The 27,131-nt window shown below is 42.2% G+C and overlaps 1 protein-coding gene and 1 non-coding gene across 2 annotated transcripts in view; one reads left to right on the forward strand and one right to left on the reverse strand.

The window, feature by feature from the left end:
- Positions 1–24,398, reverse strand: part of PKP2 (plakophilin 2) — a 95,438-nt gene extending 71,040 nt beyond the window's left edge. The window contains exons 1-3 of the mRNA XM_043563130.1: positions 24,117–24,398; positions 10,148–10,260; positions 8,717–9,417 (exon numbers count right to left, since the gene is read on the reverse strand). Coding sequence (XP_043419065.1) covers positions 8,717–9,417; positions 10,148–10,260; positions 24,117–24,339 — 1,037 coding nt within the window. The 5' untranslated portion in view covers positions 24,340–24,398. The remainder of the gene's footprint in view (positions 1–8,716; positions 9,418–10,147; positions 10,261–24,116) is intronic.
- On the forward strand, positions 415–518 carry LOC122474155. The gene has a single exon (XR_006294837.1). It is a non-coding gene; the product is annotated as a U6 spliceosomal RNA (small nuclear RNA).
- Positions 24,399–27,131: the final 2,733 nt, after the last annotated feature.

A 27,131-nucleotide genomic window follows, 5' to 3' on the forward strand; every position in this document is an offset into this window, starting at 1 on the left:
AGCCAGCACCTGGCTTCAAAACACAGGCTCTTTTGTTATAAGGGCCACTGCAGCTGGTGGTTTGAAGTCGAAGCCAATTCTCATTGACCATTTCCAAAATCCTAGGGCCCTTAAAAATTATGCTAAATCTACTTTGCCTGCGTTCTGTCAATGGAACAACAAACCCCGGGTGACAGCACATCTGTTTGCAACATGGTTCACTGAATTTTTAAGCCCACTGTTGAGACCCACTGCTCAGAAGAAAAAGATTCCTTTCGGAATATTGCTGCTCATTGACAATGCACCTGGTAATCCAAGAAATCAGATGGAGATGTGAGAGATTAATGTTGTTTTTATGCCTACTAACACAATATGCCCTCCGCAGCTCACCGATCAACGAGTAATTTTGGGCACCTAAGTCTTATTATTTAAGAAATGCATGGCTTCAGGAGCACATATGCTAAAATTGGAATGATATCGAGATTATCATGCTCCTGAGCAATGATAACACGAATATTTGTGAAGAGGTCTATGGTTTTTAGAAGTCATGGGAATAAAATACACAACATAAGGAGTATAGTCGATACTGTAGTAGCGTTGGTGACAGATGGTAGCTACACTGTGGTGAACATAATGTATAAACCTGTTGAATCACTATGTTCTCTACCTGAAACTAATGTAACATTGTTTGTCAATTACTCAAAAATTTATTATAAAAATACACTGCATAAGGCTATAGCTTCCATAGATAGTAATTCCTCTGATGGAGTTGGGCAAAGTAAATTAAAGAACTTATGGAAAGGATTCACCATTCTAGATGCCATTAAGAGGATTCCTGATTCTGGGTGCCTGGCTGGCTCAGTTGCAAGAGCATGTGACTCTTGATCTCAGGGTCCTGAGTTCAAGCCTCATATTGGGTGTAGAGATTACCTAAGTAAATAAAACTTAAAAAATAAATAAGGAGCATTCCTGATTCATAGGAAGAGGCCAAAATATCAACATTAACAGAAGTTTGGGAGAGGTTTTTTTCAACCCTCATTGATGACTTTAAGGGGCTCGAGACTTCAGGAGAGGAAGTAACTGCAGGTGTGGTAAGAGCAGCAAGAGAACTAGAAGTGGGGCCTGTAGATGTGACTGAATTGCAGCAATCTCATGAACTTTAATAAAAGAGGAGTTGCTTCTTATGGATGAGCAAAGAAAGTGGTCTCTTGAGATGGCATCTACTCCTGGTGAAGATACTGTGAAGACTGTTGAAATGACAACAAAGGATTTAGGATACTACATCAACTTAGCTGGTAAAGCAGCAGGGTTTGAGAGGATTGATTCCAATCTTGAAAGACGTTTCTACTGTGGGTAAAACGCTATTGAACAGCATCACATGCTGCAGAGAAATCACTCATGAAAGGAAGAGTCCATCGATGGAGCATACCTCATTGTCTGATCTTAAGAAACTGCCACACAATACAGCCACCCCAACCTTCAGCAAGCACCCCTGTGACCAGTCAGCTGCCATCAACTTCGAGGCAAGACCCTCCACCAGGAAAAAGATTACAACTCTCTGAATGCTCAGATGATGGTTAGCATTTTTTTAGCAAGAAAGTATTTTTTAAAAATTTTTTAATGTTTATTTTTGAGAGAGAAAGAGACAGGCAGACTACAAGTGGGGGAGGGGCAGAGAGAGGGAGACACAGAATCTGAAGCAGGCTGCAGGCTCCAGGCTGTCAGCAGAGAGCCCGACGTGGGGCTTGAACCCACAAACTGTGAGATCATGACCTGAGCTGAAGTCGGACGCTTAACTGAGCCACTGAGGCATCCCAGCAAGAAAGTATTTTTTAATTAAGGTATGTACACTGTTTTTTTAGACAGAATGCTATTGCACATTTCATAGATTATAGTGTATACATAACTTTTGTATGCACTGGGAAAACAAAATATTCACTTTATTGTAGTGGTCTGGAACCTAACCCACCATACCTCTGAGGTATGCCTGTAAATTCTCTCTTATATCAGGCCAACCCACTAATGTATGCACGTGTGCACATGTGAGCGTGTATAGTACTGTGAATGTGTGTGTGAGTGGGTATAACACAGGTGTGGAGATAAGAGTAATGGGACTCATGACTAAAAACCAATACCCAGTGTTTCTGATACACATGTTCAAACATACAAGTGTTATGTCATGAGTACAAGGGTATTAAGAATGAAGCAGAACAGTTTTGGCATCTGTACTGAGAATTATATAATGATCTCATATTTTAAAATGTTGTGCCTCAGGAGTCAATTTAATGGGTAAAAATTTAGGCTATTATCATTAAATCCAGAATTTGAGTCACATTTATTTAGTAGAAATATATCATTTAAAAGAGATGGAAATATTTTACATGCATGGACTCCAATACCTTTACAGAGAAATTAAAACTGTAACAGTCTCTGGGGCGCCTGGGTGGCGCAGTCGGTTAAGCGTCCGACTTCAGCCAGGTCACGATCTCGCGGTCCGTGAGTTCGAGCCCTGCGTCAGGCTCTGGGCTGATGGCTCGGAACCTGGAGCCTGTTTCCGATTCTGTGTCTCCCTCTCTCTCTGTCCCTCCCCCATTCATGCTCTCTCTCTGTCCCAAAAATAAATAAAAAAAAAAAAAAAACGTTGAAAAAAAATTAAAAAAAAAAACAACAAAAAAAAACCTAACAGTCTCAATCTCAGTGGCAATTTTAAATCTTTACCATCCATCACTACAGGTGCTTTAACTGATGGAAGATTATTTATAACATAAGAATAGCCTTCTGTTCGATGCAGTTTTTTTTTTAAGACTAAGCCTTTAATCCATTTCATAAGTCATACACGACGCAGGAAAGTTTGAATTTCCCAACACTCTTAACACCCACAAATAATTCCATTACTCCTTTATTTTCCTGAACATGATTCATAAAGAAGCTAGCTATCCACTGCTAATCAATCCAGTGCTACTTCATATTATCATTGAAAACAATTCCCAAGCTAGTTTGAGCCCGTATTGGGTGCTGCTGTCAGTGCAGAGCCTGCTTCAGATCCTCTGTCCCCCTCACTCTCTGCCCCTCCCCGCTTCGTGTTCTCTCAAAAATAAAAATGAACATTAAAAAAAAAAAATCCCAAACTGAAGGAGCACTTCCTCTTTAAGAAGGTTTGCAACAGTGGTCAGGGTGTGGATTTTCTGTTTTGTTACCGTCTGTGCAGTCCAGTGAAATCTTTGCGTGTCCCTATCCCCAGCTAGACCTATTCCAAATTTCCTCTATTCTCTCACAGCATTCCTCCCCACCCCTTCCCTCTCTCTTCCTCCTTCCTCTCTCTCTTCTTCCTTCCTTCTTTCCTTCCCACCCAATTACAAAGCACTTCCTGAAGCCTACAGAAATGTGCTTGGGAGATGGGGCTGGGGGTTGGGGGGAGGAGGGGCAGGGAGGAGAATCAGGAAGAGTAGTTGCACCCGGGCCCCATTTTCACCTGAACATATTCTCCAGAAGTCTTTTTTTTTTTCTTCAACATTTATTTATTTTTGGGACAGAGAGAGACAGAGCATGAACGGGGGAGGGGCAGAGAGAGAGGGAGACACAGAATCGGAAACAGGCTCCAGGCTCCGAGCCATCCGCCCAGAGCTTGACGCGGGGCTCGAACTCACGGACCACGGGATCGTGACCTGGCTGAAGTCGGACGCTTAACCGACTGCGCCACCCAGGCGCCCTCCAGAAGTCTTTTTTTAACAACTTCAGAGAATGTTAAAATGATGTCAATGTATATGAAAAATGCAAGAGGAAGCATGTATGGTATCATTGGTCAGAATATGAGATGTAGGAAAAAATTAAAATGGTACTTTTTCATGTGTGCAATCCTTCAGCAACCAGTGTTCCTGCCAGCTAACAACACATCCCCACCTGAGGCAGGTCCCCAGATATTCTATGTATTAATGGGGCTACACCTCAGAGGGCCAAACAAACATAAGACGATGAATGGAGAGCTCCTGCGTGTGGTCAGATGCTCAGGAAATGCAATTGCTCCACTCCGTGAAGATTGAAGTGTGATGAAAGCACTGCTTTGGGAATATGCCTCTGGTGGAGATACATACTTCTAGAGGCCGTTTTGAGGGAACTGTAAGAGTCTTAGCTGAGGCAATAAAGCCTTGAACTGGGCCATTAAAAATGGAAATGGAAAGAAAGATATAGCTGAAAGAGACTCGAATCAAAGAACTGAAGAGGTTGGTAATTAACAGGATGTGGAAGAATTTTTCTGTTCCGTGCTGCTGTCACAAACTTCACTGGTAATCCTACTAGAGATTCAATCTCTCTCCAGAGGCTCCATCTACTAATCTCAGAGCACAACGCTCTTTTGTTCTCTGAATTTCCATAACCTAGCACTTGATGATGTGTCTCATTTTCTTTTTCACTGATCCTCTCCATGCCGTTTCTACCTCTTGCAGTGCTGGGTACACAGGAGGAGCCTAATATTCATTTGTTGAACCACTAGTTCCCCACAGGTACGAAAATCATATTTTCAGAAAAACAGACCTGGAATGTTTTATTTGGTGATTTCTTAAACCTTTCTCAGCAGTCTGATTTAAACAGATACTGACTGTCTTTTACTCCAATGTCTTGGTTTTCAGCTACCTTAGTAACTGGCCAGCCATTCTTCTTTTGGAAAGAAAGATCCATTGTTTGATATCTTATGTTATTATGTAGGTTTATAATTCTATCTAGCTACTCTGTAGGAATGTTCCACATACATGAAAGACCTCTTCTTTACATGTGGGGCTTCCACTAGACAAAAAAAAAAAAAAAAAAAAAAAAGAAAGAAAGAAAGAAAGAAAGAAAGAAAGAAAGAAAGAAAGAAAAATATAGATTCCAAAAACAGGGGCCAGAATGCAGGGCAAAGGAGAACACAGGGTGTGGTCCCAGAGCCAGGGCTCTCAGGAAGCAGCCTGGAGAGCTGAAATGCCACGGGCACACTAAAGAAAGGGAGACATAGACACCATAAATCTAGGCATTAGGCATGGATGTCACCTTGATCACCTATTCTCCTCGTTATAGGAAATACCTCTGACCCCTTCTTGTTTTATGACGAGAACAAAAATTTCAAGAAGAGTTCGTTTTTATGATTTCTCTAGAATGGCAACTTAGGAACTGTCAAGAATATAAGTCCTTAAAGAAATTGTGGTTTATATACACAATGGAGTACTACATGGCAATGAGAAAGAACGAAATACGGCCCTTTGTAGCAACGTGGATGGAACTGGAGAGTGTGATGCTAAGTGAAATAAGCCATACAGAGAAAGACAGATACCATATGGTTTCACTCTTAAATGGATCCTGAGAAACTTAACAGGAACCCATGGGGGAGGGGAAGGAAAAAAAAAAAAAGAGGTTAGAGTGGAAGAGAGCCAAAGCATAATAGACTCTTAAAAACTGAGAACAGGGGCGCCTGGGTGGCGCAGTCGGTTAAGCGTCCGACTTCAGCCAGGTCACGATCTCGCGGTCTGTGAGTTCGAGCCCCGCGTTGGGCTCTGGGCTGATGGCTCAGAGCCTGGAACCTGTTTCCGATTCTGTGTCTCCCTCTCTCTCTGCCCCTCCTCCGTTCATGCTCTGTCTCTCTCTGTCCCAAAAATAAATAAACGTTGAAAAAAAAAATTTTTTTTAAATAAAAAAAAAAACTGAGAACAAACTGAGGGTTGATGGGGGGTGGGAGGGAGGGGAGGGGGGGTGATGGGTATTGAGGAGGGCACCTTTTGGGATGAGCACTGGGTGTTGTATGGAAACCAATTTGACAATAAATTTCATATATTGAAAAAAAATATATAAGTCTTACCCTTTATTCTAAATTTCTTGACTCCCAAGTGTTCCTTCTATTCTTTTAGATAGGATTATTCTAATGAAACCTGCCCTGTCCATTACAACAATAACCCCAAATAGCATAGTTAATACTTCTAGAATCTGAGCAACAAAAAGAACTTAGATTGCAAAAAGTAAAGAGTTTCTATTTCATTTCCTCCTTCCTTAATTCTTGTGTTCTCTTGCCATATGTTTATATAGTGCCTATACTGGGCCTGCCTCTGTTTTAGGGTACTGGGAATATGAAGATGATAAGACACTCACAGGAAGTTCAAAGTCTAGAGGGAAAGCAGGTAAGAAATGAATAACCACAATGTATTATTTTGGTAGAGACACCCACACAGTGCACCTATCTGGGGCATCTAGATTGTGAGGGGCATCATCAGGAAATAGGCAGTATCTGAGCCACATCCAGTATCATGAGTAGCCAGGCAAAACCAGAGCTACTGGGGGCAAAGAGACAGAGACAGAGAGAGACAGATGGCTAGATGGAAAAAAAGGAAGGCAGTAAGGAAGAAGAAAGTGAAGAAGTTTCAAGTGGTTGGTAGTGGGGGGAGTGTGTGCGGATGGCAGTGAGAAAGGGTGAAGGAGAGTAGGAAGAGATGGGACTGGAGTGATAAGCAGAGGTGAAAACACGGGCTGGTCCATGTGCGCCATGCTGCGTAGAATGGAAACTTGGTGGAATTATGGAAAGGTTATAATCTGGGCAGAGAAACAATTAGATTTGTGAAGATCATTCTAATGGCCAGAGAACAGTTCTCAGTGAGTAAGACCAGAGGAAGAGACATATGCGCAATAAAGACGGACAGAAGGGTAAAAATTTAAGGCCCATTAAGGAGGTTAAAATACGGTGATGTGACTGGGGAGGGGTGAAGATAAGCATGACTTCTAGGTTTGTAAATGGCATGACTTCAGTATAAGGAGATGGTTAGGAGTAGATAGTAAGGAGGAGCTAATAAATCTAGTTTTTCATATGCTGAGTGTAGGATGTCCAGGAGGTTGCTGGAAATGCATGCAGATCTAGATAGAATTCAGGATAGAGGATGGTTCTGAAGATAAAACTTTGGGAATCATGAGGATTCATGGTACACGGGCCTCTCTGGAAGAGCACCCAGACCAGGAAGAGGAAGGTTACTAAAGATGACCTCCCCGGGCATGCAGAAAAGGAGCACTCAGAGAATATGAAGATGTGGCTTGAGAGGCGAGTGGAAAACCAGGAGAGGCTGATGCCCTGAAAACCAATGGGAGAGAGAACTTCAGAGACCCTGCTGTCAAATGTTGCCCAAAGGCTGAGTATTATAAGGGCTAAATATGTGTCTACTTTGGATGTAGCAAAAAGGCAGCCATTGGTGAGGACAATGTTCCAGTGAAATGGTGGGGACTGAAGCCAAATGCAGCAGAGTGAGGAGACTGAGAAGTGACAGGGTGGCTCAAGAAGCATGGGGACACACAGATGGAGGAAGAGAAGAAGGCTAATTGTCAGAGGATGTGGCATGAGAGTTCTGTTATTGCTAAAATCACTGTGTGAAAACTGTGCCAAGCACAAATCTTAGGATATAGTAGGCATTTAATAAATTTTAAATTGTCCATTTAAAAGCCTTGATCAGCTTTTTCCTCCACAAATAATGACCTCATGCATTTTCTTCTAAGTATGTTCATATTGATAAAGATCAGCTTTCAATAAGAAATCTTAGAAGTCTCGGGGCACCTGGGTGGCTCAATCAGTTAAGCGTCTGACTCTCAATCTTGGCTCAGGTCATGATCTCACAGTTTGTTGAGTTCACGTCCCACACTGGGCTCCATGCTGAGAGTAAGAAGCCCGCTTGGGATTCTCTCCACCCGCCTCCAACTTTCAGTCCCACCCCCACTTGTGCTGGCTCTCCCTCAAAATAAATAAACTTAAGAAAAAAAAAAAAGAAATGCTAGAAGTCTCATGCTCAGTTTTGCTTTATAAAACATATTTCCTGCTTCAAGATTAGATGAATCCTAGTATCTTTTATCACCAGGGCCTGCCCAGTCAATGAGTATTAAGTCAATTTCTCTTACAGGGATCATGAGAGATGACAACTTCCACTAAGCAATTTTAGAAATTAAAACAACCACATATTTAATGTTTTACTATAATAATACTACATCATTATTTTGGGAGTTACTGATTTAATAATCAAATAATGTCTCAACCTTTTTCTCTTAGTAACTTCCTCAGTTCATGAAATTTGTACTCCATCATTAAACCTGAATGAGTTAAGTTCCAAAGGTTAGATTAGATGAGCCATAAAGTCAATATGAGAGGCAAAAGAATGACTTAGAAAATTTGATGAATTATTCAGTATTGCCAAAAAAATACCCTCCAAATCACTGCTGCTAGAATCAAAAAGTAAAAGCATCGGTATCAGCACCTAGAAATTAGCTGCTTTACTTACTTAACTCTCCATCTTTTTAGGACAGTAGTCGTCAAAATAGCATATGAAGTTCACTCTTAGCACGGGCAGTAAGCATTTTTTCCTTCTTTCCTTCATTTCAAGGAATGATTGAGCAAATGCATGCAATTACCCATTTCTTGGTCTACTCTGGAGTTAGCTCCCATTCAGAGCAGCTTTACACACAGCCAAGGGGTGGCCAGCCCTTCAGCCGGCATCTAATTTGGAACAGATGGACGAAATGTCACATTTCCCCACAAGGCTGCCATAGGAACAGGTAGCTTGGCCCCTGTCCCTGAGGTAAATAGGCTAATCTGTCAATTAGGCAGCTGCCTGAAAAGTCATTATTTTAATCACTTATCTCTGGAAGCCTTTCTCTGCGGCCCCAGAAGTGCCAGCTCACACCCTAAGGCCTGTGGGAACAGAATGTGCTGGCACTGACTGTCCCACAGATTGACAAGGGGACTCACCCGAGCTGGGAGTCGGTGAAAGCGCTTCTCTCCGTGAGCATGTTCCCACTTCCTCCACCTGCTGCCACTTGGCCAACAGTCATGTGTGTCCTCCTCCCGCCTGAATCCACAGTGACACTGGGCCCGGCTTCCCTCACCATGTGAGTGCTGTGGAAGGAGCTCTGATGCCAGGAGGACCGAGAAGCCCTGTTCTGAGTGACAGGCTGCAGGGGCACCAGTGGCCTGACCTGCCCAGCGGCAGGCCCTGAAGTCAGATAGTTCTCTTTCTCCAAAAGGTTGCCCATGCTGTGACTGGTCCCGGGCCTGGGGTACGTGAGCACCACCGGGTTGACGGGAACGGGGTCAAAAACGGCGTCGTTAACAGAGCCGTACTGGTACTGTCTGTGGTAGGTGTCATAGTGGCGATGTTTGCTCATGGCTGCAGAGTGACTGAAACCAACAATCTCGGAGCGAGCATATCTAGGTGGCAGAAGGAGGGTGGATCTCCTGCTGTCTTGGTGCCGCAAAGTGTGCCCGGTCTGGCTTCTGTGGCTGTACTGGTAATCGCCGTGTGAGTAATGAATCCTCTCAGGGCTGCTGTCTGGAGAAATTTCAAGTCTCCTCAGAGGCTGCCTCAAGGATCGTTCTTCCATTGACTTCTGTGAACTGTACTGTGCGGTTCCTCTCCCCCAGCGATTTTCATAAGTGGCAGTGGTGCCTGGCTGCAGAGAAATCAAGTTTAAACGAGGCATAAATCAGTTTTCATCTCTGTTGAAGACCAACTACTCCATGACTATTAAATAAGATATCTGTGTCTCTGAATCACATGAAGAGGTTGGCCCCTTTTCTAAAAAAGAGACTTCGTTATTTGTACTAAGTTTTGCACTAAGTTTTTTGTACTAAGATTTGATACTATTTTATTGCAAAAAAAATTTTTTAATGTTTATTTATTTTTGAGAGAGACAGAGAGAGAGCAAGAAGGGGAGGGGTAGAGAGAGGGAGACACAGGATCCAAAACAGACTCTGCACTGTGAGAGCAGAGAGCCCGACGTGGGGCTTGAACTCACGAACCACGAGATTATGACCTGAACTAAAATCAAGATGCTTAACTGACTGAGCCACCCAGGTGCCCCAGATGTGACACTATTTAAAGTCCCCGGTTTTCCATGGTGTCCACACAAAAGCAATCTTCATATAATTCATCTAGGAAATGGCAATATTTGGGAAAGATAAATATTAAAAAATAATCAATGGAAGGGGTGCCTGGCTGGTTCAGTTGGTAGAGCATGTGACTCTTGATCTCGGGGTCATGAGTTCAAACCCCACGTTGGGCACAGAGCTTACTTAAAAAAATAAAAATAAAAAAAATAAAGATCTACAAAAAAATATCTATGGAAGCTTAAAAATGTTTTCATGGTAATCTGATAAGTAGGTTATTCTTTGGTATCCTACCTTTAGCATATCATAGGTTTTAGTACCAGGAGAACGCCCACTGGCAAAATCATTTTCAACCAAGTGCAGGTTATAGACATACTCAGGAACACTGCTGGTTCGGTGAAGATTTCCTGCAATCAAGCATATAGTAAAATATTAAGGAGGCCAACTGGTAGTTAAGGATTATATAATAATAGTGTACTTTAAATTTAAGTAATTAAGACCAATACCAAGTATTAGTGTTTTTAAGTGTTGGTTTAACATCACCCTTAGATGTGGGAAGTGAAGAAAGGTTTCACAACATTCTTTATGAGCTTTTCAAAATGAAAGTTGAAAAATAAATATTTTTAAAAATTAGTTATTACTTTTTTTTTTTTTTTTTTGGTAAGAAAATGGAACAAAGGGGAGAGAAGATTTTCACAAAGATCCAAAAATGTTTGTTATAATACTGAGGAATTGGGGAATCACTTATTGGCTTAGGTGGTCCATCCCATAAATTTTCCATTTCTTAAGTCAGAGGAGGAGAACTTTATTCCCAGGGCAGGAATTCAGAAGCTTCCTGAGAAGGATGTAGGTGTAGGCAATAAATATAATGGTGACAAATATAACAGTGACTCAACACTACTAGATAAGACAGCTTGTAAAAACAATAAGGTGGGTCACTGTGGTCAAAGAAAACATAGATCAGCTTAAAAAGGGCCAAGCCTGGGGTTGAGGTATTTGGCAACATGAGTTAGGCAGGAGACGAAAATCAACCTCAGAACTATAGATGAGTGCTTTTGTGTACTTACAAGATTCTCTCTTAGTTTGGTGGTCTAATTCAGCCCACTCCTCTACAAACACAGTAGGAGGCAGCCCTCCCTGCTCACTCTGTGGGGCTGTAGGGCCTTCTCAATGGATGCAGATCTCTTAAAATACTTCTCTTTGAGGAGGGGGTGGTAGAGGGCAGTGTTGTGACCCTCTTCTACCTCCTTTATCTTTTTCTCAGCTTTTTTTTTTTTAATGTTTATTTATTTTGAGAGAGAGAGCAAGCGAGCAGGGGAGGGGTAGAGAGAGACGAAGAGAGAGAATCCCAAGCAGGCTCTGCGCTGTCAGCGCAGAGCCCAATGAGGGGCTCAAATCCACAGAATGGTGAAATCACCACCTGAGCCAAAACCAAGAGTCGGATGCTTAACTGACTGAGTCACCCAGGCGGCCCCTTCTCTCAGCTTTGTATTTGTTCTTCTTTTATAATCTCCCACTGCCTTAAAAATAATAATGATGATGATGATAATCCAAATAATCACAGATCTGGGGCGCCTAGGTGGCTCAGTCAGCTGGGTGTCCAACTTTGGCTCAGGTCATGATCTCACGGTTCGTGAGTTCGGGCCCCACGTCGGACTCTGTGCTGGTGGCTCATTGTCTGGAGCCTCCTTTGGATTTTGATTCTGTATCTTCCTCTCTCTCTCTCAAAAATAAGTAAGCATTAAAATTAAAAAAAATCACAGATCCGTAAAACTTAGGAAATTTCTGGTTCCCTGATTTTAACCAAAATTTCCTTTTCTTTTAAAAATCAGAGGAAAAAATACTCAATGAACTCTCTCAGGTTTCAGACTCATAAAGGATGTGGAGAATAAAACACAGGCAGTATCTTTCCAACACCATTGGAACATACCAACATACTTTCCCAACAAGATTATTATAAAGTCAAAATTTCAAAGGCTAACAATAGATTCACATTTTTTAAAAATAGAATCACATATTTTGAGGGGGTGGGGGGATTGAGATTGTTGTTGTCAGAGAACTAAAAAGTATGAATCCATTCCAAATTATGTTTATACATGTGTCTTATTTCCTGGAGCCAACAAACCTAGCCGGTAAACAGTTTCAGGCCTCAAAGGGTCCTGAGGGGTTAGGGGGGACAGCTACAGGCTTATAAGTGTCACCTTTCTATAGACCATGGAAGGTGAGGTAAGCCAGGCATCTGCTGTTTCTAGAGCCTGGTTTCTCCATAAGGGCAGGCAAACGGCCAGATAGCCCCTTATTTTTAACCTCAATGACAGAGAATGTCTGGAACCTGGGCACTGAATGAGGGAAAGGAATTCTCTACAACCCTAGAGCAAAGGCTCTGAGGCCTTAAGGGCTCAATTCTCAAAACCTGCCTGAGGCTCCAGGCTGGTTTGCAGAGGCTGTCTTAGGCCCCACAACTCTGTCACCCCTGCTCTCCACCCCAGGCTATCAGAAAAGCAAGGCAGCAAGGGTCCTGCTGGTGTGGAAAAGGAGGCTGGCTGGCAGGTCCAGGGAACATCCTGGCTCTAATCTTGAAGGGTCTGGGACCAGGGTGCCCTCAGCACTAGGGATGTAGAAAGGCAGGAGAGGCTGGGGGAGAGGCAGGAGCATGCTCAGACTGTGCCCGACTCCAATAAAAGAGAAGTCTTTTTTACAGACGTTACGGCCAAGTAGAAAATTATTGGTTACCTGATATATAAGAAATCAAATTTATTGTCTTTCAAAAAAGTAGTTTCAAAATTTTAGATTATATGAAAACTGAATATATGAGTCAGGGACAATCTAGACTGGGAAAATATTAATGACATATGTGGATGGTAGCTAGAACAATGAATTCCAGTGACATGGTGTAAGATGTAAAGGTGCCATTAAAAAAAAAAAAACAAACAAACATGGAAATTTCTTCCAGGGCCCCCTCCAGCCCATGATCACCTGCAGTATTAAGTATTACCCTTGCCCTACTTCCAGGAACAGGTAGACATTCTAGAAAACAGTTAATGGGGGGCTACTTCCGTTTTCAAGCTGAGATTCCTGCAAGGATATTTGAAATGTGTTAAGAATCTTTGGAAAAGATCCAGTGAAACAATGTATCCTACCAGAACAGGTAGGTAATCAGTGAGTTTTATCATCAGGCCTACTTAAGATGTTTAACTCACAGTGTTGCTGGGGGCTATAAGGCTTTTTAAAGGAACTTACATGAACTCCTTATAGCTCAATATTACTTGCTTTTGAAAAGAGCTCAAATTATTTTTATATGTTTCTTTTCAATATGCCTGTGATGCAGTTAGCTACTATCACCTCCTTTTATAAACAGGGAAACTTAAGTGACTTGGTTTATTATTTTTTTTAATACTTATTTATTTTTGAAAGAGAGAGAGAGAGAAAAACGCAGGGAAGGGAAGGGAGAGAGGGAGACAGAGGATCCGAAGTGGGCTCTGTGCTGACAGTGGAGCTTGAACGCAGGAGCTTCTGAGGTCATGACCCGAGTCAAACTCAGATGCTTAACTGACTGAGCCACCCAGGCGTCCCTAAGTTACTTGCTTCAAATTGCAAAGCGGTTTTGTATCACGTTTGAATTCTGGGTCTTATTTCTACTGGTCTCTGCTATTTGACTGCACTGTGGTCTTTGTGAAATTGCCATTTGCCAAAGCTCTGGTGGGATTATCATCATAGGTTTGGATGTCAAGACCAAAAGCAATCATTCTGTTTCCTTGAAAACCTTTATCTGGGTAACTCCAAATACTCTCTAACTATTAAATCTTTATTTCCCAACATAAGTCCTTATAAGGAAGCCTCTCCTTCGGTTTTCGGATCTATGAACTGAGACCGGTTTACTGGTTCCCAAAATAACTGTAACACAGTTGGGAACAAGGAATAAAATAAGCTTGGATCTTTAAGCCACAGACTCTCTTCCTGTGCTAGAAAGCTTGTGACTCTGATACTCTGCTTGCAGGTTTCTCTGGTTAAAGGGACAATCTCAAACAACAAATAATGCAGATTGATTTGACTAGGCAGTCATGGGTTTGAGATCAGTATAGTGGATTAAAGGTGAATTAGCAGCTATATGCTAAGATTTTAAAGAAATTTTGAACTGGGTGAGATTAAAAAAAAAAAGGATACGTATTAATCAGGATGGAAACTAATCTCTTTAAACTAAAGCCATTTTCGGGGCACCTGGGTGGCACAGTCGGTTAAGCGTCCGACTTCAGCCAGGTCACGATCTCACGGTCCGTGGGTTCGAGCCCCGCGTCGGGCTCTGGGCTGATGGCTCGGAGCCTGGAGCCTGTTTCCGATTCTGTGTCTCCCTCTCTCTCTGCCCCTCCCCCATTCATGCTCTGTCTCTCTCTGTCCCAAAAATAAATAAATGTTGAAAAAAAAATTAAAAAAAAAAATAAACAAGCCATTTTCTGTTTGAAAGATAAAATATGTAATGATGACTACTGAACACATATAAAAACTCAGCCATGCCCTTCTCCAACCCAGAAACAACAAAGCAAACAAAAACAGCATATTTACAGGCACACCCTGATTCAATAAATGCAATATGAAAATTCAGGTCTTCTAACATGGAATATTAGGGTATCCTTATATTTCAAAGAATTTGTTTACTTCACAAAATGACGCGGGTATCTTCCCTAAATGGAAGAAATCTGTGGACTTGGCCTGGAGCCTCCGCTCCACCCCTTCCTGTGTGCCTAGACAAATCACTCAGATGCCTCAGTTTCCCTTAATTCCGGTTACTAACAGAGTTGCTGAGACAGAGGTTTACTTGAGAAAGCATATATATAAATGCTTTTAAAATTGTAAAGAAACGTGCAAAAATGAGATATAGTTTTTAAAATAGAATTTGAGGGGCGCCTAGGTGGCTCAGTTGAGCATCCGAATCTTGGTTTTGGCTCAGGTCATGATGTCATGGCTTCGTGAGTTCGAGCCCCATGTCACGCTCTGCGCTGCCAGCATGGAGCCTGCTTGGGATTCTCTGTCTCCCTCTTTCTCTCTGCCCCTTCCCCGCTTGCAACGTCTCTGTCTCTCTAAAATAATAAACTTAAAAAAAAATTAAAAAAATAAAACAGAATTTGGGTTACAAAAATTTTTTACACTTTTGCATGAATTAATCTGTTCTAGAATGAGGGATAAACTAGTGTGCATGCTTCAATTTACACTGTGTTGTATCTCAGAGTTTTTATTCTGGTAGATTTACCAGTGACACTGAATTTAACTTTTTCTGGTTATTTGTGATGGACCCAGCCACTGACGATCACAATGATATTGTGGTTTTTCCAGCCATTCATTTCATTTGTACAGTGTGTAATGTGTTCTAGAGTTTCCTAAAGAAGGCAATATTTATAGGAACTATTTTAAATTAATACTACTTGGGCAACATTATCCATACCTCTTCTAAGAACACCATTGACACTTTATGGAACCCACTTTAAGGGAAATGAATGAGGTAGTTACGGAACAACTTGAAACCCCACCTCCACAAATAACAAGCAGTTCAGCTCAAAGCAATGGTAGGGGTAGGGGTGGTGATGGGACTGGGTTTTGATGGTGGAAGGATGCCAAACTGCCTGGAAGACTGCACAGGTGTTCACCTCACGTGATGATGTAATTTTCTCTCTTTCCTGGTCTGAACGTTAATCTGAATGATATGATTCCTTAAGCAGCTGTTGGGAGAAAATATCTTGGTTTCTGGTTATGTATGCCAGTACTGTCCAAAATAATGGATTGTTGTCAGGGTTAAAAATAAACTAACTTCCATAATCAGTTTTCTGTTTGTGGGTTTTGTGAGTGGCTTTATTACCGAACTGGTTAAATACACTTACAAAATCAAATTGAGAAGCTTCTACTGTGACTTTATTACCTGTATCTGAGCACATTTAAAAAATCAACTCGAGCTTCCCTCATGGTAAATAGACAATTGAGAAGAGCTAAATAGACAAACAAAACCTTTGTTAGAGTAGTATTTGCATTCAGAAAAGCATCTTTTCTTTCAAATTTCTAGTACTCACTTCTTGTACTCTCTTCTATGACTCTTCACCAGCATGGTTAAAAACCTGATTTGACTATAAGAAGAGTACTTGTAGAGCTCGAGATAGAAGAAATTCCCGTGAAAACAGGTATGACTAAATGTACACATAGAAATCAGCAGGTGTTTACTTCTAGTGTTGATTTAAATGCTCCACTTAACTGTGCTGACGCTCACAAGACGTTGCCTTCATAGTGTGGGCTGACACTGGTCTTATGGTGGACAGAGAGCCTGGAGGTCTAAAAGCTTGTATTTGGCCTTTCACCAGCAACCTCTAGGTAACAGTTCTCTTCACACACCTTAAAAAGCTTTAACTTCTGGTCATTTGTGTGGCTCAGTCAGTTAAGCATCCAACTTTTGATTTCCTCTAGGTCATGTTTTTCCTCTATCTCATGGTTTATGAGTTCAAGCCCCATGCTAGGCTCTGTGCTGACAATGCAGAGTCTGCTAGGAATTCTCTTTCTCTCTTCCCCTCCCTTGTTCTCTCTCTCTCTCAAAATAATTAAAAAGAAATTTAACTTCTTCACTAAGAGTAAAATTGGGGGCATGTCATTATAGGTGAGCCGGCATCTTGAAGCTGATGAGAATGAATTTGTATAGAGAAATTCATATTTAAATGGCTCCTAAAAGTCATTTACCAACCAAAGTAGGAGCTTAAAACATGAAATTCATGGGGTGCCTGGGTGGCTCAGTCGGTTGAGCTTCCCACCTCAGCTCAGGTCACGGTCTCACAGTTCGTGAGTTCAAGCCCTGTGTTGGGTTCTGTGCTAACAAACAGCTCAGAACCTGGAGCTTGTTTTGGATTCTGTGTCTCTCTCTGTATCCCCCTCCCCTGCTCATGCTCTGTCTCTCTCTGTCCCTCAGAAATAAATAAATGTTAAAATTAAAAAAAAAAAAAACAAAAAAACAACATGAAATTCATTAGGACCTATCAAGAACTCTGGACCATCAGGTCCAGAATCTAGGACCATCAGGACTCTGGAACTGGTGATGGATTTTTCTTTTGCCTGTGTGGGCATATGACCCAGGATTCACTTTCCTGGACTTACATTAAAATTTATTTATATATGTGTATACATACACACACACACAATTTATTTATATACGTGTATACACACACACACACATATATTTATCTTCTGTTCTTACTAAGAACAATGAACAGATATTTATGGAAACCACAATTCTAAACATGCATACAACTCAGGTGAGTTCTTGCTCAGGCTGGAAAATGAACAGAATTTGTTGGTTTAAAAACTATGGCAAAGAATTATTTCAAAGTAGGTCAAAATCTATTAATGTTCTGCATTATTGAAAAATGAACAAAAAGTGCACAGTGCTTATTGTGACCAGTTAACACAACTTCCATAATCAAATACAAGAAACAACTGGTATATTGGGTATATGGTTGGATAGCTACGACTTCTTACAAAGTTGATACTCCAGCAGTCAGCATTGGTGATACAGTGGCGAGTATAGCACGGCTGCCTTCCAATGAATGTGAATGTGCCACAAACAGACCAGCTCTCCTCACAGAACAGGCCACATGCTCCATGTGCCATGATGGATCTAGTCAATGACTATTAACCCTCACACAATATATCAACCAGTCACCAGAAGTTTTTATTTTTTAAGAGGCCCCTAACCAGTTTGAGATTTTCCTCTGATAGATCCATTTATGGCATTTGGGGGACAATCCTCAAATTACTGCTCTGGATGACTACAAAAATACCTATTACAAAAGCCCTTATGTACTTCAGGTGTCTGTATCATGCATTTTGCTTGAGCAGCCGGATAAGCAGAATGTGTGATTATAATATAAGCACACCGGTGAAGAACTAAGCTGATACATCCTGGAAGTTTCTAAATCTATTAATTCCTGTGATGTGTCTCCTTACTGTGGCATTTCTGCCAATTCATTTGCTGAGATATCCCTAATGATAACTTCAGAACTGCAATGACAAATATGACATCATACTCACAGTGTCAAAATGATGAATTTACAGAACTCACAAAGTTAATTATTTTCTTTTAAAAACTCACTACAGGTTTTCGTAACAAGTCTCAATCATTATATTGCCTGTCACTTACCACAGCTAGTCTCTTCCCTCCCGACTCATTCAGAGCTGCTGTCCCTTCTCCTTTAAAATCCTCCTCTCACCAAATCTTCCAAATGTACTGTCAGAAATCCCCTGCATTTTTCAGGTTTCTCCCTTGCTAAACATCTTCTGTGACTCGCAAATATCAAACTTTTAACTTGCATTCAAGATCTCTCTCTACCCTCTGAGATAGTGTCTATCCAAGGGCACAACTGAACTGAGTTTTGAGGGGCAGGTAAGAGTTAACCAGGCCAAGAGAAGGGAGGAATGAGGGCCACAGGAATAGGAACACAAAGGAAGATAAGTCACACGTGTTTGTTTGGTGGGGGAGTGGGAGTGGTGGTGATAAGATGAAGTTTGAGAAGTTGCAGGCATCAGACCCTGAAGAACTTGGAATGCCATGCTGAATGACGATTTTACTCATAGAATGGCTATGTAGAAAACAGCAAGGAACTGAAGGAATTTAAATCAAGAAACGATGCATTGAGACTTTAGAGAGTTTACTCCAGGGGTGAGGTGGAGAATGGGTTGGAGGCCAGATTAAAGCAGGAAGAGTTTATCTTTTCTAGGTAAATTTTCACATCCTGACATAAAGAATAGCATCTTTTACTACTGCTTCTAGTACAGTCTTGCATCAGCACTTGAGGAGTTAATTGTTAGTCATATTTCCTTATACATTCAAAATATCCCAGTTCTATAAATTGAGTTTGCACTTGATGCTTCAGGCTGACGTCTATCCCGTGGATAGCCATAGTGGGGCCAAAATATGAAGATGGTAGTCACATGTGTGCTCTTGCCTTGGAGTGGACGGAAGGTGCTCAAATATTTTCTGTTTCTCTGTCATTCTGGGAATAGAAAGAGGAGGAAAAAATTCTTTCCCCCTAACGTAAGCAGAATCTTTCTTTCTGAGTAGAAAAGCTATGTTCTTTTTGGCGAGGTTGCGTCTACATCTGGATGCTAAATATTTATTGTCATTCTCTTGTATGGCTTGAGTATTTTTCTGTAATATTTTGGTGGTCTATAATAAGTTCCTAACAGCTATCAAGAAAAGTCCCCATTTGTTTTCCTCCTTCAAAGAGAAAAGGTAATCCAATACAATAATTCTCATGGGACCCCCCTTACTCTCATTGTATGGATGTGTTGGTGAGATTTAAGGTTTAGTGGAAATAATTTATTAAGCTTCTAATGAGCGATGATTTCTTCTGGAAATTAAGGGATTGCTTTGATCATGATGCCTTACCCATCAACATTGTTAAGTTGAAATCTGATTATTCCAAGGATACAAATATATGGATTCTTTTAATGGTAATGGAGAATTGCATTTTCAAGTGCTCAAGGTTCTTTTTTTCTAAATATGCATTTTAATCTAAGTCTACATATTGGGTTCCCTACCTCATTTCAAGAACTTGAGAGAATATAACAACTGTTTTTATGTCCAATATCCAATTGCCACTAATAGCATTACACAAGATATAAAATCAATTTTTAAATATTTCTATTATAAGAGGATCTGAAGTTGTTATTCTTTTTGAAAAAGTTTTTAAGATTATTTATTTTGAGAGAGAGAGTGAGAGCAGAGAAGGTGGGGGTGGGGGGGGGGGTGGCTAGACAGAGAGAATCCCAAGCAGGCTCCATACTGTTAGTGCAGAGCCGGACACAGGGCTCGAAATCACAAACTGCAAGATCAAGCCCTGAGTGGAAATCTAGACTTGGACACATATCTGACGGAGCCAGCCCGGCACCCCTGAAATTCTGTTACTCTTATCATAAGAAGTTAGGCAAGTGAACAGGCTCACTCTAATACAAAGATGAAGTTTTCCCATTTTTCTACTCCCACTTGCAACACTGCTTTTTACTGTTTACTTTTCCAGGAGTATGGTGTTTGTGTATTCACACATTTATGTACATGCACAAAATAGCTGGAGTCCAACATTTTTATCTCAGAATTGTGTAATTTTAAATTCTTGACTATCGTGAGATGGAACCAAGTGATCTTTTATGGGACTTATCAACTCTGGTTTATAAATTCCAGAGGTTCTAGCAACATATTATATTTCAACCTATCAGAGATAGGTTGCCAATAATATGGTTACTCTCTTAGCAAAAAAAAAAAAAAAAGCTTTTATTGATCAGACCAGAAATTCAGTTTTAGTGTAAAATCAATGATAACTATATCTGAAGATAAAATAAGGCAAATACGTATATCCTTATTTGAACACATGAGGAAAAAGTTTTAAAGTTGATAACCAAGACAGCACTTCAGAAGAATGAGCCAATGTGAACAACAAATACCTAAAATATCTAAGTCAAGTGAACTCCTCTCTGTTCCCAAGAGTGGAACCACCAGGACAGGGCATAGATAACATTAAAGGAGCCTTTTTAAAAGCCTAAATGACAGTCTTCTCTCAAAGGAAATGTCCTGCATTTTATCTGTGACACACAGAGCAATGAATTTTTATAATCAAAATCAAACACTGTTAGACCTCCACTGATTCTGAAAGATCCCTAAGATCCCTCTTACTCAAAACTTTATCCATAAATGATGTGTTCTCACTTTTTCTAAGGGTGTGGAATATATTTTTTTTGTAACCGTTTTTTGCTAGTGTTCTATTTCCTTTGAGAAACTATAATCAGAAGAATTTCTAAACAAATAAACAAATACAACAACCTCTTCCTCCCCCCCCCCCCCCTTTTCTGTACTCACAGCAATCGATCTGCTAGACACTAAACAAAAAGTGGCCCATGGGCTTTTCAGGCAGACACAGAGGTACTTTCAATCAGGTGGGACTACTGATGTACTACATTCAGAGCAGCTTGGGCATATCTCTGCCACCCCCCCCCCTTCATATGACTCCCCCCCCCCCCCCCGCCATCCCTCCCACTTTCTGAATGACTAGGCACCTGGCTCCCAGAATTGCTTCATTCCTGGAATTTATTTTTGGCAAACAAATAATCCATACAGGATTTGAACAATCACCCCCACTCCAACCCCACTCTCCTCAATAATGCCTACTGCCTTTTTTGCTTCCTAAGCCAATTTTCAGTCCTTTCTCCAGAATTTCTTCTGATCACAGGTATTCAAAACTTTTTGGCCAGAGAAACTAAGTAAATGACATGCCTCAAGTTTTTATGGTGGATTTCCAAAGGAGGTGAAAATTTTATTGGGATATTGTTCACTGTGTTTTATGAGTATTACATACAACAGTTTAAAACATGATTTTCTTCCTATTCAAGCACCCTGGGGAACTGTGTAGTAAGTATAATAGTACTTTCAAAATAAGTGTAATAAATAGGATTTGGACACTGAAATTTTTTTCATTTGCTAATACTTGCAATTCTTAAATATCTTCTCTTTGATGTTTATAAAATGATTTTTTAAATTCCCCACAATACATTCATTTCACAATGCTACTACACACCTCTGATCCCCCCCCCCCCCCCCCCCCCCCCCCCGTCCCTCTAACCTCCCTTTCACAGCTTCCCGTCCCTCCCCCAATCCACCTCCCAAGAGTTACAGGCAACTTTACAATGTTCAGCAGTTAGAGTGATTTACAATGAAAACCACCCACCTATATACTGAGGCATTCAAGACCCTTGCGGGGTATTTATCAACAGATCAGCCTCATTTATCGCATCTCTGTTTTCAACAGATTATCTACTGCCTCAATCTTGCAGGTATGTCAACAATTCAGAATTCTCCAGGGCTCTGGAACTAACAGCAGTTAACACCAGGGTCATTTCTTCCCAGACTTTCTTGTGTTGATACAGGATTCTTTCCAGGCCAGTACTATTTCAACAATTGCTTGTCTGTTTCAACTTTAGAGACATGACAGTAATACGGAAATACTAAAAACAATACTCACAACCATCACAAGCCCCCCAGGCCTTTTCAAAGAACTTTAATTAACATACATGAACCATCCCTGGTAATTGTTCCTTGGCATGACATGTTAAATTCCTTTGAAGCTGATTTCCTTTTTAAGTCTCAGAAAGCTGAGGCTTTAGAGTAAGTAGGTGTTGTTAGCTGCCTTATCTCTCTGCCTGACTTGTACTTCTGTGTAGGCTGCTGAGTGCATTTCAGTTTGCAGGGAAGCTCCTGTTGTAATCAAAATATTTCAAACACTTTGTTCCTTAGTATAAGGCAGGGCCATTCAAGGAGTTGCCCTAAGCATTAGAGCAGAAACACCATGACATGATTTGTTCTACCATATCAATTCTGTGAACCATTAAATATTCCTGTTGCTCTCTCCTGGAATGCTCCAATGTCTGTCCCATATCCAGTCCTACTGAATTTTTGAGTTCTAAAATCTCAATTTCTTTCAGAAGCTTTTCAAAATTTCCTTCAACTAGTAGTCTAACTCATACTTCTAAACTCCATAATATGTTAGCTCTCCTTATTTTGGGTTCCTCACTATTTCCTATTTGAGAACATATTTTTTTAAGGGAGGTTTCCTTCTTTAGACTTTAAACTTCTTGCCCAAAAGCAAGGGGAGTCTTATGGGTAATTCAGCACCTGCACAATGCCCTGCATGAAGTATAGACTCATTCAGCAGTTCTTGAATTCACCAAGCAACCTGAATCACCACGTTGTAGGGAAGACAGTTCACATGTGGGTTTGGAGTCAAGCATCCAATATTCAGAGACTGATGCATTCTTCACACGTGAAATGGAGCTTCATATCTATCCTATGCAATTGTTTTCAGGATTTAATGAAATGCGAACAGAGGAAGATTTTAGAACAGGGTTAGGCAAACAGATGCTCAACAATGTTCCCTCTTCTTCTGTTAATTTCCCCCATTTATTGAATAGTTGATGTCTGTTCAATTTCTTTCTTCTTTTTTTCTGCAATAAGCCTATACTGCTTTTTTTAATTAAAAAATTTTTTTAATGTTTTTATTTATTTTTGAAAGGGAGAGAGAGACAGGGCATGAGCGGGGGAGGAGCAGAGAGAGAGGGAGACACAGAATCATAAGCAGGCTCCAGGCTCTAAGCTGTCAGCAGAGCCCCATGCGGGGCCCAAACCCACAAACTGTGAGATCATGACCTGAGCTGAAGCCGGATGCTCAACCGACTAAGCCACACAGGTGCCCCTTTACTGCTTTTATAATAAAGTAAATTAAACAATAAGAGTTACTCTGCGGATCTGATCATCTGACTTTTAGCAGGGGAGAAAATGATATATCACGTTCTCTAATTTTAACAACCGGTTTGCCGTGTTCCCTTCCACCTCCCCTATCAATTAATTACTAATATAGTGCTGTTGTGTTTTTTTAAACCGCTTTTACTTCCACGTTTTAAATTTTTGGAGAGACCAGGGCTGTACACACGAGGACTTCTGCACGGTGCAACGAGGCAGACAAGGCTTCCGCCGCCTGGGCCAAAGTCCCCTTCCACCTCCTCCTCCGCAGGTGGTGTGGCTTTTCCCTCGCCCAAAGCCTCCTACTCAATTTTTTCACTTCCTAGATCAACCACTCGCTCCGCATAAAGGTGGAGAGCCCTAAAGTACCTGGGCGAGGCACTACAATCCCAATTTACAGGTTGTAAGAGGGAGGGCCAGTACTTTCAGGTTTTTTCAAAAAAAAAAAATATATATATATATATATGTATATATGGAGGGGTCATACTCTTTTAAAAAAATCTAATAAAAGCTAGAAGCATTTTCTCCCAGAAAAAAAAAATGATACAAATTTCTGCACAGAATCTCAAAATGCTTATAGACTCCCGCAGCCTCCAGATTAAGTCCACGGTATTGGGGTGGGGGTGGGGGGTGAAGAGGGGAGGGTGTTAAGGAAGGGGTGAAAATCTAGTACTGAATTCTTTCACGTAGATATACACGTGCATCTAATATATGTAAATACATAAAAGACGAAGCTGAATAAGCTTTTAGAATGCTTTCCCCAAGTAAGTCAGAGTCTGGAGGAGCGGCGGGTCATACAAAGGGACGGCGAGCAACAGGTGGGCAGAACACCAGGTCCCGCATCCCCAGGAAGCAACGAATCGAAGCAACAGGGCGCTGAGAATGAGGGTTGGGTAGGGAAAGGGTCAAGGGGAGGGATCCGCGCGGTGCGGGGGACAGCGGGGCTCCACTCACCGTTGCCCACCAAGCTGCGGCCCTTCCGGGCCAGGGTCTGCTGCACCTGCTCCTGGATCCGCAGGCTCTTGGCCGCCTGGCTGCTGCGGCTGCTGCTCCCCGCCAGCTTCAGCTTGGCCTCGGAGGGCAGAGCCAGGCTGGAGCTGTCCAGCTGCCCCAGGATCTGCTGGCCCAGGACTGTCCGGATGTAGCCGCACTCTGCCGGGGAGCCGGGGGCTGCCATGGGGCCGGAGGGGCGACGGAGCCGCTAGCCTGCCGCGAGACCTGCGGAAGACGCTGCAGCAGAGCCCCGGGCACTGGCTCGAGCCCCGCCCCGGCCCCGCCTCCAGCCCCGCCCCCCACGCCTGAAGCGAGGCCCGAGCAAGGGGGAGTGCGGCCTCGGGATCTGAGGTCCAGCTTCTCCTCGGGCAGGGGGCGCCGCTCCGGCCAGGCACGCGCACTCGGCCCGGGAGCGGGGGCGGGGGCGGGGCCGATCGCGCGCGCCGACCCTTGGCTAGTCGGACGCGCCCGCGGGGAGGTGGGAGAGGGGCGCGGTCTGCCCGGGGTCGCGTAAACCCTCCGAGTCACCTCCGATACCGCCTGCAGGGGCCGCGCTGTGCTCAGGTTGCAGTGCTCGGCGTCCGCGCAGCCCTGGCAAGGGATGTGATTTCCGCCTAATTGCAGAGTGGCCGCCCTCCAGGCAGGTGCGCCCTGGAGAGTCATTTCTGATCCTGGCTTGAGATTTGCCTCTGGGATCCCGAGTGAGTAGCATATCTGGTTAGGCAGGCTCTGTCAGACTGTTCAACATTTCGTGGTTTTCCTGGACCTGAGGGTAAGAAAGGTCGGGCAGAAAGGGCAGTAGGAGGGAAATGTGCCAAGAAGATGACGTGTGTGAAATAAAAGACTTTTTTTAACTAGTTTTTTTTCTTAGTACAACTTCAGGGGCTATGTACTTTTTGCGCAGATGCCGTCCCAGAAACATATGTTCTTCCTCATTGAGAGCTTCTGTTTTCTCTTGTAAACACACAAATTGTACCCAGTACACTCTTGCTCACCCAGTCTCTTACGAACACACCCACACAGAGAAACTCCAAAAAGAGGCGCTAGGAAGAGCTCGCTTTTAATAGGTGATACTGTTTAATAGCCCTGCTAATGTTGATTAAGCCTTGTTTGTGGTAGGCTTTTTGTAGGGTGCCCATGGAAGTGGCCTCTGACTTTCAATCAGATCTTTCACAACTGATATTTATCATGCCATTCATTATGTTTCACCCGCAGTTGACTACTCAGAGAACTTGAGAGCCAAGCTCAACAGAAAGGGTCCTTGACCTTAAAGTTTACAACCTAAGCCACTTGTCCTGATTTTCCTCTTTGGACTTGAGAGGCAGAAAGAAAAACCTCTATCCCTGGTATTAAGTAAGATAATCTTTCCTTTGATTGTTTGGGTTTGTATGTTCACTTTCCCTCAAATCACTCAATTACTGCAAAACTCCATTTATTCAGGTCTGGAGTGGCTGGGGAACACAGCTTCCCTTTTGTCCTGTGCATTCACCACTAAGCATACACACACACTTAATGCACAGGTACATGTGCTTCCAGGGAGTGAAGAGGAAATCAAGGGGCCCAAAGCCTAGACCACAGAGTGGTGATAGTTTTGCCACTCTTTCTCAGCAGGCCACAGGCTAAAGCCTTGTGGAATGTAGTGCTTAAGTGAAGTCATGTGGATGGTGGGTCTTAATGCCTTACAGCAGGACCAGTCCTGAAGTAGATTATACCCTGCGAAGAGTTCAATTACACAGTCAGATGTAAACATTCAACCCTGATGCTGAGATTCAACTGAAAAGATCAGTGACCTGATGGGGGAGTGATGATAGAGACTTCCAGCAACAGACTCAATGCCCGTCCCCTTCTTCTTTCTCTGCCCCACTTCTACTCATGGCCTCTTATTTCAGCCCTGGAAATGCTGCATTGGAGAACATTTCAGTACCAGCCCCACAGGGCCAGCTGAGGCATCCCTGTTTTTGTGCCTGGAAAGCCATAATCCACAAGGTCAGCTCTGCCCCCATCTAGAACCCTAACCGGGGAACTGGAGAGGAATTTTTCTCATTTATTTTATTTGACTGAGCCAAACTTGGTTTACTTTTTCCTCTCAAGTAGTTTTTTTTTTTTTTAAGTGTGATGTTGTAATTGACTATCATCTTACGTAGGTACCAATATTGAGCACGTAGAAATCTTGTGATAGGATAAGTGGGTGATTAGACAGGATGAAGCTGGTTGAAAGCCTTACAGTTTGTGAGCGAGGCAGATCTGCGTTCAGATCTCAACTTGCCCTTTGTGAACGCTGTGGCCTTAAACAAATTTCTTTACATTTTTGAGCCTCAATTCTCTTACCTGCAAAATGGGAACAATGAAAGTACCTACCATAAACTCCTGATGTGAGAATTAAATAGGTGGTTCATAAGAATACTCAATAAGTAATTGCTTAATGCTGTTTAACAAACATCTTCCTGGGACCCACTTTTGGACTTCCTCAGCTCCTTCAGGTCTTTGCTCACATGTTGACTTATCTCAGTGAGGTACATTAGCACACACATACTCACACAGAGTCCTCACTGTCTCCTTTTGCTGCTTAATTTTTTTCCATAGCACTTATTTTCATTAAAGATGGTCTATGTTTCACTTAAGTGTTTCATGCAAGAATATAAGCTTCATGAAAGCTGGGGTGCTTCGTTCACTGCTGTTCTCCAGGCCCTAGAGAAATGCACATAGTAGACAATAGATATATGTTGGAATGAATGAATGAATGAATGAATGAATGAAGCATAAAAGAACTTAGTATAAGGGCACCTGGGTGGCTCAGTCGGTTAAGCAATCAACTCTTGATTTTGGCTCAGGTCATAATCTCACGATTCATGGGATCAAGCCCCGGGTCAGACTCTGAGCTGACACCACAGAACCTGCTTGGGATTCTCTTTTTCCCTCTGTCTCTGCCGCTTCTCTGATTGTACACACACATTTGTGCACAGTCTCCCTCTCACA

The sequence above is a fragment of the Prionailurus bengalensis genome, chromosome B4, assembly GCF_016509475.1.
Source record: "Prionailurus bengalensis isolate Pbe53 chromosome B4, Fcat_Pben_1.1_paternal_pri, whole genome shotgun sequence".
Lineage (NCBI taxonomy): Eukaryota > Metazoa > Chordata > Mammalia > Carnivora > Felidae > Prionailurus > Prionailurus bengalensis.